Raw genomic sequence first — 21,315 nt, forward strand, 5'->3', positions numbered from 1 at the left:
CCGTTGCATTGTGCATCAAAACTAACTGTCCAGCGCCGTTTATAACCTGTGTTTACATACATTTCAACTAACCGACATTTTAAACACACGAGTGATTTCATTGGTCCAAGGCGAAGGTGTGTCTTAACACCTGAAGATTTCATTCAATAATCCTGTTTGATCGCTGTCTAGTAGGTCACAATAGTTTTGTATCGTGTTATTTCTCAAAATTTGACCCAGCATTTGTAAAAATATAACAAGATATATACATTTTCAGAAAGGAAATGCATTTCTGCCTTGAATAAGACCGAGATCGTGATAATCGCTGCACAATTGATCAATTGATGACGTTCTGGCTGTTCAAAGCGATGCAGGGTATCCTTTTTTCGGGTGATTTTGAGTTGGATACCTTGTTATAATATATATTCAATAGTGAATTTTTTTAAAGATAAGTTGATTTTTTGTTATTATATTATTATTAATCAAATTATCATTCAAAATGATAATTTCACTAATTAATAGCATAGCAACACGCTAACCACCTGTGGAGTGTACAACACGACCATTAGAAGGCAACAGATGTAAGGCGTCTTCTGATTGGCTAACACCCAAGGGTCGGTAAAAACTGTACCTCGAAGTACAATTTTGCACATCGAAGTACAAAAAAATGTACTTCGACGTACATATTGTGCATCGAAGTACATTTCTCTTTTTACCTAGTAGGTCTTGTTGACTTTTGATCCAAGTGGTACGCCATAAACTACGTCGTGCTTCCGAAGCTGCCCGAAGAGAAGTTGAATTCTGACCTGTCATGGCTGCTATGACAGAATTTGCCAGCATCATTTTGTATTCTGAACAATCGGTTGCTCGTCGTTTCTGGGCATACTAGAATGTCCGAATATTTTTATTTGAAATACAGTGCTCATATAGACAAGATGCGTTTGTGAAACACAATGTCCCCCTATATGATGTTTGACCTTGAAGGATGACCTTGACCTTGTGAAGGATGACCTTGACCTTTCACCACTCAAAATGTGCAGCTCCATGAGATACACATGCATGTCAAATATCAAGTTGCTATCTTCAATAATGCACAAGAATTCATAAAATAAGCGATTTGGGCCACATATATTTGACCTCTGACCTTGAAGGATGACCTTGACCTTTCACCACTCAAAATGTGCAGCTCCATGAGATACACATGCATGCCAAATATCAAGTTGCTATCTTCAATATTGCAAAAATTTTCATAAAATGAGCGATTTTGGCCACATATATTTGACCTCTGACCTTGAAGGATGACCTTGACCTTTCACCACTCAAAATGTGCAGCTTCATGAGATACATATGCATGCCAAATATGAAGTTGCTATCTTCAATATAGCAAAAGTTATTGCAAAATGTTAAAGTTGGCGCAAACAGACCAACAGACCAACGGACCAACAGACCAACAGACAGACAGGGCAAAAACAATATGTCCCCCACTACTATAGTGGGGGACATAAAAAAGTAACATCTCCTTATTAATAAATTTTTGCAGTGCCACGCGTCTTGTTATATCTATACAGACTACTAAAATGCATAGATAAATGCATCCTAAAAATGACAAAATAAACACAGTTCAACTGACACGGACGGCAAGCCAACAAAAGAGGAGGGTACCACTTGCAGACGCCAAAATATGTCATATTCTCGTCAATGTTCAGTTTCCATGATCTCTGGAACGAGTGATATAGATTTTATAAAACTTTTTATGCGCGGGCCTTCAATTATTCTGGAAGTTCTTTGAGAAATAATTTCTTTTTGAATCTTATCTCAGGCACTATTTTTCTCAATTTTATGAAACATTATATGCAGCATCTATTTTGGGTGGATATGTTAAAAACTGTTTTTTTTTCAGGGAGTTAGTTCCTTTTGATTGCATATATTACATTTTCTGGAGAACGTTACGTTTCTGCTTCATATCATTGGAAGACATTATCTGAATTTGATGATCTCAGGAAAAATTATCTGCATTTGAAGATATTTAACATTCGTATTTGTATAGGATGCACATGCACAAACTGTCAGGTCATTCCACTTTTGTGATTTTCCACTGAGTTATTTACATTGAATTATTCACATTAGGTTTCAGACACATATTATCAAAATTTGAAACCTTGTTTGCAGTATTGATTTCTATGCACATATTGTGTCACCGTTAAAAAATGCCCACATATGCATGTGTTGTATAATAATTGGCCTGTTTAATTGTTATTCGATGTAGCAATGTGCTCTCAAAAAGCGTAACGATCCGTTGTTCATAACCTTAGAATTAAGAACAGTCGTTACTGTCAACCAGCAGTCACTGCACTGACGACACTCAGAACAGACGTTACTGTCAACCAGCAGTCACTGCACTGACGACACTCAGAACGTTACTGTCAACCAGCAGTCACTGCACTGACGACACTCAGAACATCATCAATTTCCTCCCCATTTGATATTATCACTTAACAATAAAATAAAAATGAATTGTTTAAGAATTTGCCCAGTTGTTTAACTTCAAGTTGTTTCTGTTAAAACATTCTTTTTAAAATATTCACATAAACTGTGCGTTTAAGAAACCTATCGTCATCGTTACCCACCATAAATGTTTATGCACCCTTCAAAGAAAGCAGCACTCAGTAGTCAGACTTTTCCTGTCTCTGCCATATCATGATGGATTTTAAAACAACGTGCCACAAATGTAAACCATCATAAGACAACGTGTCTCGCTACCTCAATTGTCCAGGTGTCACTTAGATGTCAAAATTCAAATGTTTGCATAAATAGTTTGTTTGAAACAAAAGAGGAATTTAAAGACAAAAATGTTGGGGAGTCTGTGTGCTATGGACACATGCCATGTATTGATCAGATTTGCATGGATTTCAAAATGAACACTAGTATGTAAAGTCCGATTTCTGTGGATTTCCGGAAAGTTCAAAACTCTGATTTAAAGCACAACATTTTTATTTAATATTATATTATTCAAATAATGTCTATTGAAGCATATGCGATCATATATAAATTACAAAATGAGCATCAAACATTACAGTTTGGCAAGACAAATTGCTTAACTACATTTTGGCTTTAATAGTATTTTGTTAATTACTGTCGGTCATCTGACCAATTTAGTTCAATTTAATTAAATTTTAAAGCAAGGTCTGCATATAAGATACCTAAACATGAAATAACTGTTTTAGAGTAATGGAACTTGGCCAAAATCCTCAAACAACAACACTTAGATTATGTATGAAGTTTTCAGTGTATACCTGTAGTAGAAACAGTGATATGGAAATGCAGACATTTGTTCGAGTAGCATAGCTGGGACTATTCTACCAATAGTCCAGCTAAAACAAGCTCTTATATAGAACACAACACCAAATTATATTAACTAATATCAATGGAAAAACTACAATTCAATACCTTAAATACAATTCATAACATCTGAAATGTCAAAACTACGTAATACTTTGGGTGAGTTTATTTTACATGACTAATTAATTGTACGAAAGTAAGTGCTGTTTTTGCAACTTCATAAGTGCACTTATATCACTTTTTTCTAAATTATTATAAACCGATAAACATTGCAATTGGAACAAATAATGAATTTACAATTTTATGAAAAAATACAAACAATTAAAATACAGATGAGAATTGGTAATGTATAAATACTGGACATTATTAAATAATAAATTAACTAAATTTAAACCAAGATCATCTTATTTCTCAATACACCTTTACATAAATTAATCTTGCAAATGAACAAAATGTTGAATGTGTTTTAAGCATTTGATTATTTTCATTTAGTAGTGCAGAACTGACACAAATGGCAGGCACTGTTAAATGTCACTTAATTGAAATTTGCTACGATGAATTGTACAAAATTAATATGTAGGGGTCAAGTTGCATATTAATAGTTGCAAGATATTTGGAAAATCTCTTTAAATGTCAAAATAGCAACAAAAGAACTAGTTTACTCAAGACTAATAATTTTATCAAAGGAAGACAAAAACAGAAGACAGGATTCCGAAATTCTTTCATTAGATTGCACAGATGAACTCCCAATAAGTCCTTCTTAAATTGTGGAAAGTGCTCAAGCATATCAATCCAAAATGAAAAAAATAAAAGCAATAAAGCAATTAGGGTACACTTTAAAAACATCTTCATGAAAATTTGTGTTCAAGTTATACCAGCCCAATAATGGATTTGCAAATCAAATTAAGAAAAACAATACATAAAATATTTGCACTTATAGTAACAGTCTAATGAAATTACTAACAATGCTTTGTAATTACCAGCCAAACAACTGTTACATAATAACCTCTCTTTGACTGTTGTAATGTATTTGAAAGAACTCAATCTGATTGTCTTATTTGGTTCAGGGCAAATGTCAATTTGACAATATAAACTAAACATGGGACAAACTTGTCACAAAACCAGGTTTAAAAAAAAAAGTCTGATAAAGGGAGACAACTACAACTGAAAATGTGCATTGCTACTGATTGTTCATCACAGTTACCCCCCTTGTTTCAAAATCAATCTATTTTTAGTTGTGTCGACCTTGACCTTGGAGATATCTACGTTATTCTTTCGCGCGACTCACCGTCCAATGATGGTTAATAAATGTGCCAAATGATTTTAAAATCTGACAATGAATGACATAGTTATGGCCTGGACAAGCTCATTTTTGGCCATTTTTGACCTTTGAACTCAAAGTGTGACCTTGACCTTGGAGATATCGACGTAATTCTTTCGCGCGACACACCGTCAAATGATGGTGAACAAATGTGCTAAATGATTTTAAAATCTAACAATGAATGACATAGTTATGTCCCAGACAAGCTCATTTATGGCCATTTTTGACCTTTGAACTAAAAGTGTGACCTTAACCTTGTAGATATTGACGTAATTCTTTCGCGCGACACACCGTCTAATGATGGTGAACAAATGTGCCAAATGATTTAAAAATCTGACAATGAGCGACATAGTTATGGCCCGGACAAGCTTGTTCCGCCCGCCAGCCAGCCCATCCGCATTCGCCAATCTAATAACCAGTTTTTTCCTTCGGAAAACCTGGTTTAATATAGTCAGTGAGTCTATTATGTCAATGTGACAATTGTGCTCATCTTGAAATGAAATATTAAACACAAATTCATGACACTCATGAACATTTCAACACTTTCAGTATACATGTCAATGGTATGTTCATGACTTTAAAAAAACACTTATTGCAATATTTATTTTCATAATGAAGAAGGGCATTCAACATTCTTATTGTTTCTGTTTTAGCAAAGAAACTTGTGTGTAACATTTTTTCAAATATCTGACATCTAATAAAATTACAACAACCCAAAGCGTACATTTTTAGAACACATATTGTCAGGGTTTCAAAGACATTGACAAAACAAATTTTGAAATTCAGCACCATTGCAAAATTGAATACATTGGAATAAATTATAATATGAATAAAGCAGCTAAAATATTACGATACAAGTGTATATGAAAATATATACCCGATACCGAGATGCCCATAGAAAATAATGACAAACACATCTTAAATTTCTCAATGAATACACGGTTAACCGAGCTAAATTTACAAACAAAAACATTGCATTGATCATAAAGCTGGATTGATAATGAATGTATTTGCATTGGTCAAGCACATTATAAAACGTCTTTCATTTTTCAATATAAATGGCACAGAGTAAAACAATGCTATAAAACATATGAGTTGTGTTCTGAGAAAACTGGGCATAATGCATGTGCTTAAAGTGTCGTCCCTACACTCTCCGCCTAAATTAGATTTTTGCAAAGATTTTTGCATTTCAACAAAAAATGTCATAAAAGCGTAAAGTGTCGTCCCTGATTAACCTGTGCATTATGCCCAGTTTTCTCAGAACACGACTCATAATATATAATATTCAGCTTAGTTTGGAAATTACCCATTAGCATGTAAGTCTTGGTTAGGCTAATTTTGTGGTAATAAAATAAAGGTAATAGCTTGCCCATTCTATTCAACATTTTAGTCGTCCATATATGACTTAATACGAATTTTACACTTGATTTTGAAATATATGATAAACATTTAGAAAATTGTCAAGTTGCCAATTTATGAATAGGTCCCTGAAAAAAAGTTGACCACATACATTGTTACATTATATTGCACTTATTGCAACGTGTTGACCTTTCCTTTCCCATTCTCCATTTAAAGCATTACAAATCAAGAGTTTGCAGTAAGCCTAATATGGAATAGAAACAAATGTTTTACCTCCCTTGACACATCTTCTTTAGAAGTTTGAACGTTTTTGTTATTGTTGTACTATGATTTTCATATGATAGTTTACCATATCATATTGAAATTTCAAAAATAAATCACATACACATACCAACAATAAATTTTTTAGGCCACCGGTAACAATAGTTTTGGTTGCATACATTTGACATTCAATTAAATAAAATAATGTAACCATATTTAATTGACCAGTGATGATTTCAAAAAGAACACAGCTATTATAAATGAACTAAAGCATCTTTTTGGAAACCAAAAAAAAATAAATATATTAACTACTAAATTGATGTTTGTTATGACCCACATAATTCCAAAATGCGCCTGTTGCCATATGCAGCCAGAATAGCTCCAGTCCAATCTGTGCATCTGCCAAGTCTAGTCAGGAATTACCCTTTCCGCTAGTGAGACCACAAACTTAACAACAGTTAGCGTAGCTTCTGACCAGTCATGCCGGCTGGCCTTGACCTACGCTGACTGCATATGGCATAAGACCCATTTAATGCATCACGCGGGTCCTATAATAGTTAAAGTTAAGTGAGCTACAATATGTATGTTTTGTAGAAAGACATTGATTTTCCATTTGTTCATATATTGAGGACTGAGCACAAAACCAAAGCTTACAAATGAAAAGATAAGCCATCATTATAAACATTTCATAATTCTGTAAGACATCGTACATTCGTTGTTGCACACAAGACAATACTTTTAATAGGTTTCTGCCTTTGTTAATTAAACAAAATAGGTGCATTTATTTCAGAAGCAAAATGGAGAAGATTATTTGAACGATAACTAAATAACACATTTTTATAATAACAAAGTACTGGCTTTAAATGATATGCTTTTTTTGAAAAAACAACATCAACGGAACCATCAGTAAGAATCGCAAAATCTCATTAGGCAAAATACTGAGAAAGCATGAAAATGGTAAATAACAATGAAATAATATTACATGTACATGTATATACAGTGCGTAAACTTAAAAGGCATTTATACACATGTACACAATATTCATGTAAATGTAACATTTAAGCCAAATAAAAACAATTAAACTTTAAACAAACTGCACAACTGTGTTCAACTGGCAAATACATGAACAAATAAAATCTTAAAAGGGATAAATATACATGAAACACTGCAACCAAAGCAAAAAGCGGAAAAAAAAGAAGTCCGAGACCACCAAAGCATAGTTCAATGAAATTAAATAGGGTAATCAGTCATAACTAAAAGAAATAGTTTTTTATTTCCATGACAAATGTTTTGTTTCTAAGAAAAGCCTTTAATGATGTTTATGTAAAAAAAGTGCTCAACACAAATGGAATATATACTTTTAATATTGTACCACTAGAGCAAACATAATAAACTAATGGGATTCACTGTTTTGAGAGGCAACACCCGATAAAGCATCTATAGAAACTAAATGAGAAATAAATACCAACTTGATATATTATAACAAAGTCAATTAGTTTTCCTTTATTTTGGTCTGAAAGATATGGCGAATGGTGTTTATACACAAAACACTCAACCCCACTTTCATTCTCAGAATAGTGGACCATGATTTAGTTGAACTTCATTTAAATTAAAAGTCAAGGAATGACATAAACATATTTTATCGAATCTTTCTAAACATAGGTATTTATAAAGGTCCAAACTTATAGGCCAACAACAATTTGCCTTTTATAAATTACAGAGCTACAGATAAGCTGCGTATTTGCGTAAATTTCCGATACGCAATTTTTTCAAAATCTGTGTGTACCGGTACGCAAAACAAATCGCCGATACCCATTTCGAGCCGCCTTCTATGCGTAATGAAAGATCCCGTTTTGTTTTGGCCGTTTTGACTCGATTCTTAATCGACAAGCGCTTGCTTTATCTGGTAACGTTTTAACTAATCGTTTAGATGATAACACATGCGAATCAAACAAAATGGTGTCTCGAAGCAGACGAAAAGTTCTGCAAAAAATACAAAAAAAAACATATAGATTTTTTTGTCAAGGTAAATAAATCTAAATCTAAAACAATTGCAAAGGGCATAGTTAATGACATTATTGATATGTTTTTTTTTTTTTGGCAATGCAACCGGACTCTGAATGCTGTCAGAAAATAAAAAAATGAGTTGAAACCCGTGTTACTATTATTATATTTAATTTTGGTTTTGGGCATTTTCGGTCAAAATACACTATATTATACTATTCTAACACCATTCCAGCCCCCTATGATGGGGCGTGTTGTGTTTCCAAAACGAAAGTACTGGACCATATAGGAACAAAAAAAAGTAGAAACACATTTAATGAGTAGGTTGAGAAATTCCCTTGGCTTCAGATTGTTGAATCTGGTAGCAGAAAGATGGAACAACCTATACTGCAATTGAATACATAACAGTGACTTTATGTAGGTACGGTTTTGAGAAGCTAAATTCATGTTTTATTGCAATTACCCAATGCAGTTGTTTGTTTTGGTACAAATACCCAATTATTTTTTATATGAGCGGGTATCATACTTTTGGATACCCAATCACTTTATTCATTACCCAATTCATTCTTATTTTTAAGGGTATTACCCAATTACCCCAAAAAGCTTATCTGTAGCTCTGTTTATAATATCATCACAGAATAAATTACAAAACAGTTTAACAATTGAACACAGCAGAAAAAGTGAAATAATTATATACATCAATTTCTACAGTAAATATGAAAGAAAATACTTATGTTTGAGTATTGAGAATGCAATATCACACACATGGAATAAAATGACAAGAATAAAACACCATAGTTCAAAATTGTAGCTGCCCTTCTGTTAGATGCTATTAGTGTCAACATAGGTCTGGCAATTATTAACCCATTTATGCCTAGTGGACTCTCCCACCCTTCTTAATTAAATCAATATATTGCCATAATTAGGGATGTCTAGTATATTTATTTCAATATTTAGAATATTTCTTACAGAAATTCATTTAAGCAAACAGCGCAGACCCTGATGAGACGCCGCATTATGCGGCGTCTCATCTGGGTCTACACTATTTGCCAAGGCCTTTTTTCTAGATGCTAGGCATAAATGGGTTTACCCACCCCAACCCCATCAAAACAATAAATAAGAGAGTCATGGCAGCCCTTGGGTGCTCACCTGAGTCTACCTGAGCAAGGACTGACACTGAGGAAGTTTTGAAATCATTAACCCTTTGCATGCTGGGAAATTTGTCGTCTGCTTAAATGTCGTCTTCTGAATTTCTAAAATTAGTGTTTTCTTCGATTTTTTTCAAAGAATACTATCAGAATAGCAAACAGTTTGGATCCTGATGAGACGCCACGTTCTGTGGCATCTCATCTGGATCAAAACTGTTTGCACAGGCCTTCAAATTCGGTTCCCGCACTGAAAGGGTTAATGTGTATTTGTCATAAGGTAGTAAGTAACATGTAGAAAAGTGGTTTTAGAGAAGTTTTTTGAAGGATGTGGGATGTTAATGTGGAACCAAAAATGATGGATTACCTCAGATGCCAAATGGTATCTGACCACAATGGCTCCCCAAACCAACTTATGTTCAGGTGTGCTGGCACCTTGTTGTCTGTCAAAAATCTACAGTAAACATTCTATCAGATAAACCATTTGGAAGGAAGCAGTATGTGGCACAAGTTGTTAAATACACTAAAAAACCACAGATTAATAACACAATTCATGAAAGCAGTTCTCACTATATTTCGGTCAATTCTAACATCATCTAAGCAGCAATCGATTTAAAATGCACAAACATTCAATGTACGATGTTTTACACAAAAGCAAAAAAGGAAGACTTCCTTTGAAAACAGGATAAATTGTGAGTCCACTAAAGCAGGGTGTGGGATGGTTATTTTGATAGGCAGTACATAAAGTCCCTTTAATACCAAAGCCAGAATGATCAGAATAAATGGAAAAAAGCTGATAAGCTGTCTGGCTAGATATTTTTTATTGTTCCGACAGTTCAAGGCTTATGCATCTTTGGAGGCTACTATAGTGAACATTATATCTTTCACCTCGAATGTAAGACCTTGGGGATTTGAAACCAATTGCTTTATTTATTATGTACCAAAAGAAAAAGTTGTTTCAGTGACTGGGGAAACATTCTTCATTAACCAAATAAAAACCAGTGGATGTAAACAGTAACTATTATGGATATTAATGTGCCCATACTAACAGAATTCTTTATTTTAATAAAATTATTTAAGTTTTCCCCATGAAGCATTGTAAACATAGGCCAAGGGGTGTCCACAATGTCCTACTTCTGGTAGACACACCCCCTTCAGGTGTCCACAATGTCCTACTTCTGGTAGACACACCCCTTCAGGTACTGGCGTAGGTAGGCAATGCTTAGCGGCTGTTTGGCAATGAAATCTTCAAAAGAGTTTTTATCTAAATTTGTATCCCCATCCCCTTGCTCAATCTACAACAAAAAGAAACAAGAATGACTGTATTATTATGCCTATCATTATAGCTCCATGTTTCACCATGTGTTTTTGTTACTGTGACCGTAACCACAACCATTCCTTGTGCAATCCCCAATAGGGGTACATGGCATCTACATAATATTGATATTTGATAATAACCTGTCTACATAGCTAACATGTAAACTTTCAACGTGTAAAAAGACCTTAAAGATGGCAAATTAAAAAATCCAGAGTTCTTTAATATGGGGAATATATATTATCGTTTGCGTGATACCCCTCATGCTATATCTGAGACATAAGCTCTACAAAAAACTTTAACCTGTGTTAATGTTGCATATGTATATTTCTGTATGTAAAATGGGTCATTACAGTGACAAAATTTCAAACTACATTTACCAAACTTGGCCTTATATCATCTTCATATGGTAAATACATGTTTCAAGCTTAAATGAAATCCCTCAAGCAATACCTGAGAAACTAGCTTACAAATTTTTTTAACCACCATATACAGTGTGCATTTAAATTTCTAAGTGTAAAATGAATTGAAATTTTTACAAATTTCAAACTAGATATTTCAAATTTGGCCTAAGGTATCAATTTAATATGGAGAATACATATTTGATGTTTTAATTAAATTTGTTAAACTGTTGGTAAGAAATTGCTAATTGTAAGATTTAAACCTAGCTCAGATGCCAACACTGGGGCAAGTAGAATAGATTTTGTGAAAAAAAAGTAACGGTAAAAATGGAATAAAAAATGATAAAGCAGAAAAAATGATTGGGCTGAGAAAGACACACCTGCATGATGTATGTAACCATGGAGAATATCTTTTTATCCTTGGGCAGAGGTTCCACAATCCAGCCACTCGGGAGCACCTGAAAACAGGACAAACCTCAAGTACAAGTCACAAAATGATCAACTTCAAGGACACACAGATCAGGCTTGCTAAGAAGGGTGAATAATACGTTAAAGTCTATTTAAAGATTCTGCTATGAGCATCAATCAAATGCATACAGACAAATGATCTCCCCTTTTGACTATCCAGTCCCCTGGGAGCAGCTAAAAATGTGAAGCAATTAACACAGTGACCTACTTAAAATTATCACAAGCAACCTCAATTTGTCAGTTTGCATTTGAATGACGTTCATTATAACGGACAAATAATGTATAGTGTTAACCAAGGCTTGGCAATATCTGAATATAAACTTTGGTCTTCACAGGTTTTTATACCATTTTGAACGTCATTCAAATGCAAACTTACAGACTGATGTGGACTGTGACATATTGACCTGCATGTTAGAGACATAAAACAATGATTTCACTATTTCGTAATGAGTAACAGTGACCTAAACATCATAAGACATATTTACTTTTCAATAAATGTTTTGAAGAATTGATAACGCTAAAGCCCAACGTTTATGACTACATATCAGTTTAGTAATTGAGGTGTGCTCTGGTAAAATGCAGCCTAATGCATGTGCCTAAAGTGTGGTCCCAGAGAAGCCTGTCCTGACTTATCAGGTACCACACTGTTTGTTTGTTTGGAAATTTGTGTCTAAAGGAAAACTCTTCTAAACAAAAATCCATTCTAGGCCAAAAGTTTCATCCTAAATAAGCCAGTGGGGAATGCACAGGCTAATCTGGAAAGACACTTTATGCACATGCATAGCTATACCTTGACTCGGGTGGTGTGTGCAGGGGAGACCACTCTGCCCTTGTCTGATGACTGCATGGAGAGCACATACTTGTCTCCCCTGTCCACTCTCTCACTCTGGGTAACCACCATGTCGTAGCATTCTGTCTTGAACAGTTGGAGCACCTCGTGGTAATAGTAAACTGGAATATATGAACACATTTATGAACAAATTGTTTTTTTTTTCCATATTAAATCTCTTCTCCCCAGACACACAAATGTTTATTCAATTACATTTTTTTTTTTACCATGTTCATACTATGCCTAAGGTGGAGAATAATATAAGCTGCTGCACTCTTGGTTAACGAATGTGCATTATGTATGATACAAGATTAGCACAGGCTAATCAGGCATGACACTTTCTGCATATACTGGATTTTCATTGAGAAGAGACTCTGCGCTAAAAGTTCCACACAGGCGTATAGTGTGGTCCAATAAAAGGCTGTTTGGACTGCACAGGCCAAACTGGGGCCACACTTCATGTCAATGAGCCATGCTCTGTGAAAAGGGGGTTAAATGCATGTGTGTCAAGTGTCGTCCCAGAGGGGGGTTAATGCATGTGTGTCAAGTGTCGTCCCAGAGGGGGTTTAATGCATGTGTGTCAAGTGTCGTCCCAGATTGGCCTGTGTGTAAAGTGTCATCCCAGATTGGCCTGTGTGTAAAGTGTCGTCCCAGAGGGGGTTTAATGCATGTGTGTAAAGTGTCATCCCAGAGGGGGTTTAATGCATGTGTGTCAAGTGTCGTCCCAGATTGGCCTGTGTGTAAAGTGTCATCCCAGATTGGCCTGTGTGTAAAGTGTCATCCCAGATTGGCCTGTGTGTAAAGTGTCATCCCAGAGGGGGTTTAATGCATGTGTGTAAAGTGTCGTCCCAGAGGGGGTTTAATGCATGTGTGTAAAGTGTCATCCCAGAGGGGGTTTAATGCATGTGTGTAAAGTGTCGTCCCAGAGGGGGTTTAATGCATGTGTGTAAAGTGTCATCCCAGATTGGCAGTCTGCAAAGGCTATTCTTTCAGGACAATTTCCGCCTACACTGGATTTTAGCCAACAAGAGACATTTTTGAAACAAAAAATATCATAAAATTGTAAAGTTTTGTCCCTGTCCGCACAGGCTAATCTGGGACAACACTTTACGCACATGCATTAAAACCCCTTTTCACAGAACATGGTCCAAATGTACCGTACATGCATCAAGCTTGGTATCCCCAGAGTGTGACTCGTATTCTTTCTGCACACAGTGCTCTCAACTATTAGCGTAATTTGATGCATTTTTTACCAACAATATTCTTCTCAGTCTTATATTAATATTATCGTTATTAGAACTGATACTCCTTTAAAATGCTTGGCAACAGGGGCTTAAATAATAAATAAGGTTTGAGAAACTTTTAACCAAAAGCACTGAGCTTGAAAACTTTTTAAGTTTTTAGAGTATACAAATCCAATACTAAGCTGTTAAGGTTTAGAGATCTAAGAGAATGAATGAGTGTTTTCAAAACATGAATTAAAGTAGGCACTTCAAACAACTTGATTGTAGAGCTGTAATGATAGTATGGCATTTGTTTGTAGTAAAATTACTGTAGGCCTGCGTCAACAGTCTGAAAACTGTGAAAACCAGGAGCATGCAAGTATGATTGATAATCAATACATGAATAGCTGCTGGTCTCTTTTATGCCGCTGCCATAGTGAGGCTTAGCTACATGGAGATTTATAGAATTATTACATTCAAACATACACTTAAATGGAACAAAAAATATAGCTGAATCAACCATGTTTTGCTGTCTTCCATCTTGGAATATCAGTTTTATTTAAGTTGGTAAAAGGAACTTAAATAGCACAAACATATGCACAACCAGTTTCAAACAAGATGCTGGTGAAATGAGAAGTCAAGGTCATAATCAGTCAAATTACTCCAAACAGATATCATAATCTCCTTAACCAATGATGTTCAAACAAGATCTAAACAGCAAAACTTATTTAGCTTTATCTTTTCATAACAGAACTTTATAGCTTCAGAAAATAACACACATTGGCAAAACAATTAAATGCCTTACCTAATTTGATTGAATCTGCCATTTTTTCTATGACATCCACCTTCTGCAAAGAAATATGTGTAAAACATGAACCTGTTCCAAAGCATTAAGTTTTGTATTCACATTCATTGAGGCAAAGCTGGTTTCCTATCAAATTTACAAAACTTCTCATTTAACAAAAACAACACATAAAAATCTGTGAACTACAAATCCCCATTAACCTGCTACACATGCCAGCATCGTGAGGGATGGCCAATTGCTAGTATAAGGTCAAAGTAAACAGTGGTAGTGAGCAGTGTTGGTTAGAGAGAAAACATTAAAATCCTCTTAACCTTTCCCATATCAACAATTTGAATCACTCGAATGAAGTCCAAATTAAGACAGGGTCCAGATTAAGTGAAGATAGATCATATGGATGCATTTTAGTTCATAAGAAGCAACTGTGTCAGTATCGATGTGTTGTTTCAAATGATTTGCGCTCTAGGCAATAGAGAATATTATATATTCTACCACGGCAAGTAACTTGTTTTCTATATACAAAGAAGAAAAACTACCGTGGGTTATTACCCTGATATACCAATGGAGATAAGTATGACGTCACTTTGATTGTCCGAGCACTGTTTATGAACAAAGACGAAGTCATTTGATTGTCATTGTTGTGGTGACGTCACGTTTCGCGGAAAAAATGTAGGACGTTCGGTTAATATAATTCTCATTTATAACCTTTAAATCGTGGATAACTTATAAACAAACTTGTGTTAGAATCGAAATAATCAACGTGTAAGCATTGGTTATTGCGTTAATAACCAACAGTATGTCGTTCCGATGCTTGTTATCAAACAACTCGGGCTACACTCTCGTGGTTTAATTCCTACGCATCGGAACTCCATACCGTTGGTTATTACCGCAATAACCAACGGTTACCCGTCGATTATTTCATGAACAAAGAAAAACAAGGGCTGTTTGTAAAACATGCATGCCCCCCATATGGGCTGTCAGTTGTAGTGGCAGCAATTGTGTAAATACGTTTTTGTCACTGTGACCTTGACCTTTGACCTAGTGACCTGAAAGTCAATAGGGGTCATCTGCCAGTCATGATCAATGTACCTATGAAGTTTCATGATCCTAGGCCTAATTATTCTTGAGTTATCATCAGGAAACCATTACACTGTTTTGAGTCACTGTGACCTTGACCTTTGACCTAGTGATCTGAAAATTATAAGGGGTCATTTGCCAGTCATGATCAATGTACCTATGAAGTTTCATGATCCTAGGCGTAAGCATTCTTTAGTTATCATCCGGAAACCATTTAACTATTTTGAGTCACTGTGACCTTGACCTTTGACCTAGTGACCTGAAAATCAATAGGGGTCATCTGCCAGTCATGATCAATGTTCCTATGAAGTTTCATGATCCTAGGCGTAAGCATTCTTTAGTTATCATCTGGAAACCATTTTACTGTTTCGAGTCACTGAGCCCTTGACCTTTGACCTAGTGACCTGAAAATCAATAGGGGTCATCTGCCAGTCATGATCAATGTACCTATAAAGTTTTATGATACTAGGCGTAAGCGTTCTTGAGTTATCATCCGGAAACCATCTGGTGGACAGACCGACGGACAGCCGGACAGACGGACCAACATGTGCAAAACAATATACCCCATCTTCTTCAAAGGGGGGGCATAATAAAGTCATAAGCAACAATTGTGTAGATATCCACATTTTGTATGGTGTTGCTGCTTCTGTAGATGATAGAGTTTAATCACGTTAGTCAAGTAATAGCCTATTTATCTTATTCTACATCCCATTTAGGTCATGGTAAAGTTGAGGTTGAATGATAAGGTGCACAAATACCAAACAATAAACAAACACAATACCAAATTACAAAAGACCACACACACAATATTTTAACATTTAGACTTTTATCATACAAGAAAATCATGTATTGTTCCAAAAGAGAACACAAAAAGTATTTTTACCTTAAGACTTTCATCATATGTGAATTTGGTGCGAGGATTTCGTATGGCATTCCAAACTGTGATGGGAGAAGCCTGGATGGCACCTTTTCCAAGATAACTGCAAACAGAACAAGAGCTTTTCACAGTAGTGTCAAATCCCCGCCAAAATGTGTTTTGCTTGTATGACAACATTTGTTTTAGAGAGTAGAATAATATTTGTAAAACATGGCACCTGTGTCATCTATTTATATTTCAATGATCAATTAGTTATATAGTTTTAGAGTTATGCTGTAGAGAATAAAATATATGGAAATGAAAGAAAGGGAGGTAATTAAACAAGAGGGCCTGAAAGGCCCAAAGTCGCTCACCTGAGATTCAAAGGAACTGACCTGTTCTGTGCAGCCCAAGATGTCATTAGAACAAAATGTTCTTACCAACTTTCATGACTAGTGAACACCCTGGCAGCCACGTTTTTCAACAGACCAGACCATTTTCATACACATCCAAGATATCATTTAAACAAATATACTGACAAAGTTTCATGAAGATTCATAAGTCCATATAAGGAAAAATGCCCTGCCCACTGGTGGCCATGTTTTTAAGCAACTGGAACCATTTTCGAACTTGTTCAAAATATCATTGAGACAAATCTTCTGACAAAGTTTCATGATGATCATACAATAAATACAGCTTCTAGAGTGTTAACAAGGTTTAACTTTAGCTATATAAGGAAAAATGCCACTCCCCCTTGGTGGCCATGTTTTTCCACCAACTGGAACCTTTTTCGAACTCATCCAAGATATCATTGGGACAAATCATCTGACCAAGTTTCATGATGATCGGACAATAAATGTGGCCTCTAGAGTGTTAACAAGGTTTTATAAAAGCACGATATATAGCCATATTAAGAAAAATGCCCCGCTCCCTGACGGCCATGTTTTTTAAGCAACCGAAACCATTTTAGAACTTATCCAAGATATCATTAGGACAAATCTTCTAACCAAGTTTCATAAAAATCGGAAAATAAATGTGGCTTCTAGTGTGTTAACAAGGTTTTACTATAGCCATATAAGGAAAAATGCCCCGCCCCCTGGCGGCCATGTTTTTCAACCAACCGGCATCATTTTTTAACTTGTCCAAGATATTTTTTGGATGAATCTTCTGATTAAGTCTCATGAAGATCGGACAATAAATGTGGCCTCTAAAATGTTAACAAGATTTTACTATAGCCATATAAGGAAAAATGCCCCGCCCCTTGGCAGCCATGTTTTTCAAGCAAACGTAACCATTTTCGAAATCATCCAAGATATCATTGAGACCAATCTTCTGACCAAATTTCATGAAGATTGGACAATTAATGTGGCCTCTAGAGTGTTAACAAGATTTTACTATAGCCATATAAGGAAACCGATCTGGACTTTTTTCCAACTCGTCCAAGATATCAATGAAACCAATGTTCTGACCAAGTTTACTGATGATTGGGCAAAAATTGTGACTTCTAGCGTGTTCACAAGGTTTCTCTATAGCCATATAAGGAATACTGCCCCGCCCCCTGGCGGCCATGTTTTTCAACGGACCAGAACCATTTTTGAACTCAACCAACATATCATTTAGACAAACATTTTGACAAGGTTACATGAAGATTGGGCATCAAATCTTACAGTGTTCACAAGTTTTTCCTTTTTTTTTGACACTGACCTAGTTTTTGACCCAGCAATACCCAGTTTCAAACTCAGTCTAGGTATCAATGGGACAAATGTTCTGACCAAATTTCATGAAGATCAGAAATAAATGTGGCCTCTAGAGTGTTCACAAGGCAAAATGTTGATGACGGATGACGCACGATGGACGACGGACAAAAGGGGATCACAAAAGCTCACCATGAGCACGTTGTGCTCAGGTGAGCTAAAAAAGAGACTTTAAACAGTTACTGTTCACGATCACTCTATTTTTCCTAAAACTCATCTATTCATTTTACAGTGAATACTTCAGTGTTCAAATTAAAATATTATTGTAAAATTAGATTAAGGCAGATATTAAAAATTGAAAAGCTAAAATATTTGCTATGAAATTAAATTTAATATAACTGAAAATTATAAATAAAATATTAAGAAAAACAAAATATACCGGTATATAATAAAAAAATAAAGGGAGATAATTCAAAAACTACGGCCGAAAGAGTTATGGTTCATGTTCACTGCACATCTCCTAGTTGCCATCTGTTTATATTTTTAGTTTTAAGTAAATCTCTTCAGTAGATTTAGAGTTATGCTCTGGACAAAAATTTACTTTGTAATTAAATAAAGGGAGATAATTAAAAAACTAAGGTAGATAGAGTTATGGTTCTTTGTCACTTCACTTCTCCTACTTGCCATCTGTTTATATTTCAAGTTTCAAGTAAATCCCTTCAGTAGATTTAGAGTTATGCTCCGGACAAAAATTTACTTTGAAATTAAATAAAGGGAGATAATTCAAAAACTAAGGTAGATAGAGTTGTGGTTCTTAGTCACCGCACTTCTCCTACTTGCCATCTGTTAATATTTAAAGTTTCAAGTAAATCCCTCCTGTAAATTTAGAGTTATGCACCGAACAAAAATTTACTTTGTTATTAAATAAAGGGAGATAATTAAAAAACTAAGGTAGATAGAGTTATGGTTCTTTGTCACTACACTTCTCCTAGTTGCCATCTGTTTATGTTTTAAGTTTCAAGTAAATCCCTTAAGTAGATTTAGAGTTATGCTCTGGACAAAAATTTACTTATTCGATCAATGCCTTAGCCTGTTTCAATTGCATATTAAAACATTCTAAAAAGAAACAAGAGATGTGTTTGTCAGAAACACAATGCCCCCTATTGCGCCGCTTTGAAATAATATTTCAATATATCATTTGGCAGGTTTAGAAATTATCTCCCTTTTAAAGCTTATTACTTCCCTTGGATTGTATTTTTTTACTTTTGACCTTGAAGGATGACCTTGACCTTTCACCACTCAAAATGTGCAGCTTCATGAGATATACATTCATGCCAAATATCAAGTTGCTATCTTCAATATTGCAAAAGTTATCGCAAAACTTTAACCAAGGTTAAAGTTTAGGGACAGAATGACAGACAGACAGGCCAAAAACAATATGCCCCCTATCATTCGATCCGGGGGCATAATAAGTTAAGAAAATTTATGTTTTTTTATTTTTGACCTTTGACCTTAAAGGTTGATCTTGACTTTTCACCACTCAAAATGTGCAGCTCCACGAGATACACATGCATGCCAAATATGAAGTTGCTGTGTTCAATATAAAAAAAGTTATGATAAAACTTTAACAAAGGTTAAAGTTATAGGAAAGAAAAATACTATGATCTTTGACCTTGAAGGTTAACCTTGACCTTTCACCACTAAATATGCGCAGCTGCACGAGAAGTAAGTAAGAGATTGAATGGAGAAATGAATTTTTTTATTTTATTTTGACCTTTGACCTTAAAGGATGACCTTGACCTTTCACCACTCAGAATGTGCAGCTCCATGAGATACACATGCATGCCAAATATGAAGTTGCTGTGTTCAATATTAAAAAGTTATGATAAAACTTTAACGAAGGTTAAAGTTATAGGAAAGAAAAATACAATTATATTTGACCTTTGACCTTGAAGGTTGACCTTGACCTTTCACCACTAAAAATGTACAGCTGCACGAGAAGTAAGTAAGAGATTGAAAGGAGAAATGATTTTTTTTTATAATTTTGACCTTGGACCTTGAAGGATGACCTTGACATTTCACCACTCAAAATGTGCAGCTCCACGAGATACACATGCATGCCAAATATGAAGTTGCTGTGTTCAATATTAAAAAAGTTATGATAAAACTTTAACAAAGGTTAAAGTTTTAGGATTTTTTTTTACAATATTTGACCTTTGACTTTGAAGGATGACCTTGACCTTGACTTTTCACCACTCAAAATGAGCAGCTACATGAGATACACATGCATGGTAAATATCAAGTCAGTGCTCACGCTGCTGCCAGACATTATCGCCAATGGCGATTATTTAATCCAACTGGCTATTATTTCTTAAATTGTCTAGAAAAAATGGCGATTATTTTATCCACCTTCATCAAAAATAAATTTGCTTCTACAAGTTTTCCGGCAAATGCAAAACGCCTGTAAATAGGGCCATCAAGCAGGAAAAATTGATAACAAGATTACCTGTGTACACACTCGACCCTGTGTATTGTCATACACGAGTCAATAACTTCTGCAACATTGTTGCCTAGAGCGTTTTTCTCAATCAGTGTCCGACAGAAGTGATATAATTCGGAAAAAAGTCTTTAATCTCCCAGTGCTTTACCAATTATCGGTAACTGTTAGATTTTCGTTTAAAGTCAGCGGGCGCTAATTGTCGTCTGCTTTAATGTTTCTATATAATAAAGAAGTCGATTTTGTTATTTTTCTATAATTAATGTGTTTTTGTTGTTCAAAATACTAATAAACGTTAAAAACATTCGACACTTCTCAACGGTAAGTAGTATAAAAACTTGAGTTTTGCAATGTTGCACGTTTTCGCTACTTTCTGAAAACTTAACCATTCTACGCATGTTGCAAATGTTCGCCATCTTGCAATTTTAAATTAAGTATCTTTGAGTTAAGTAAAGCACTGCAATACCACATTTAAAAATAATATTTCATATTGATTGCGTATTCGCAAGGTTACGGGGTTTAGTTTTCTCCAATTAAACGATATGCATATTTTATTCCATGTGCAAAAGAGGTATCTCGACATGTTTTCGGACAGTCGTTAGCGGAACGGTACAGATCGTCAATTTTAATTAACTTTCGGCGTTTTTTATAACATTTTTATAGAATGACGAATACAAATGCGCTGTTACGGATGGTCTGGTTGACAATATTTCGTCTTGTTCTAACCAGAACTTGCACCTAGACA

At 35.0% G+C, this 21,315-nt stretch overlaps 1 protein-coding gene across 1 annotated transcript in view; it reads right to left on the minus strand.

Moving 5' to 3' along the window:
* Positions 1–10,131: 10,131 nt before the first annotated feature.
* Positions 10,132–21,315, minus strand: part of LOC127875341 (uncharacterized) — a 47,113-nt gene continuing 35,929 nt past the window's right edge. The window contains exons 10-14 of the mRNA XM_052420337.1: positions 16,407–16,503; positions 14,450–14,492; positions 12,383–12,543; positions 11,505–11,582; positions 10,132–10,703 (exon numbers count right to left, since the gene is read on the minus strand). Of these exons, the coding sequence (XP_052276297.1) occupies positions 10,581–10,703; positions 11,505–11,582; positions 12,383–12,543; positions 14,450–14,492; positions 16,407–16,503 (502 nt within the window). The 3' untranslated portion in view covers positions 10,132–10,580. The remainder of the gene's footprint in view (positions 10,704–11,504; positions 11,583–12,382; positions 12,544–14,449; positions 14,493–16,406; positions 16,504–21,315) is intronic.

The sequence above is a fragment of the Dreissena polymorpha genome, chromosome 3 (genome assembly GCF_020536995.1).
Source record: "Dreissena polymorpha isolate Duluth1 chromosome 3, UMN_Dpol_1.0, whole genome shotgun sequence".
NCBI lineage: Eukaryota > Metazoa > Mollusca > Bivalvia > Myida > Dreissenidae > Dreissena > Dreissena polymorpha.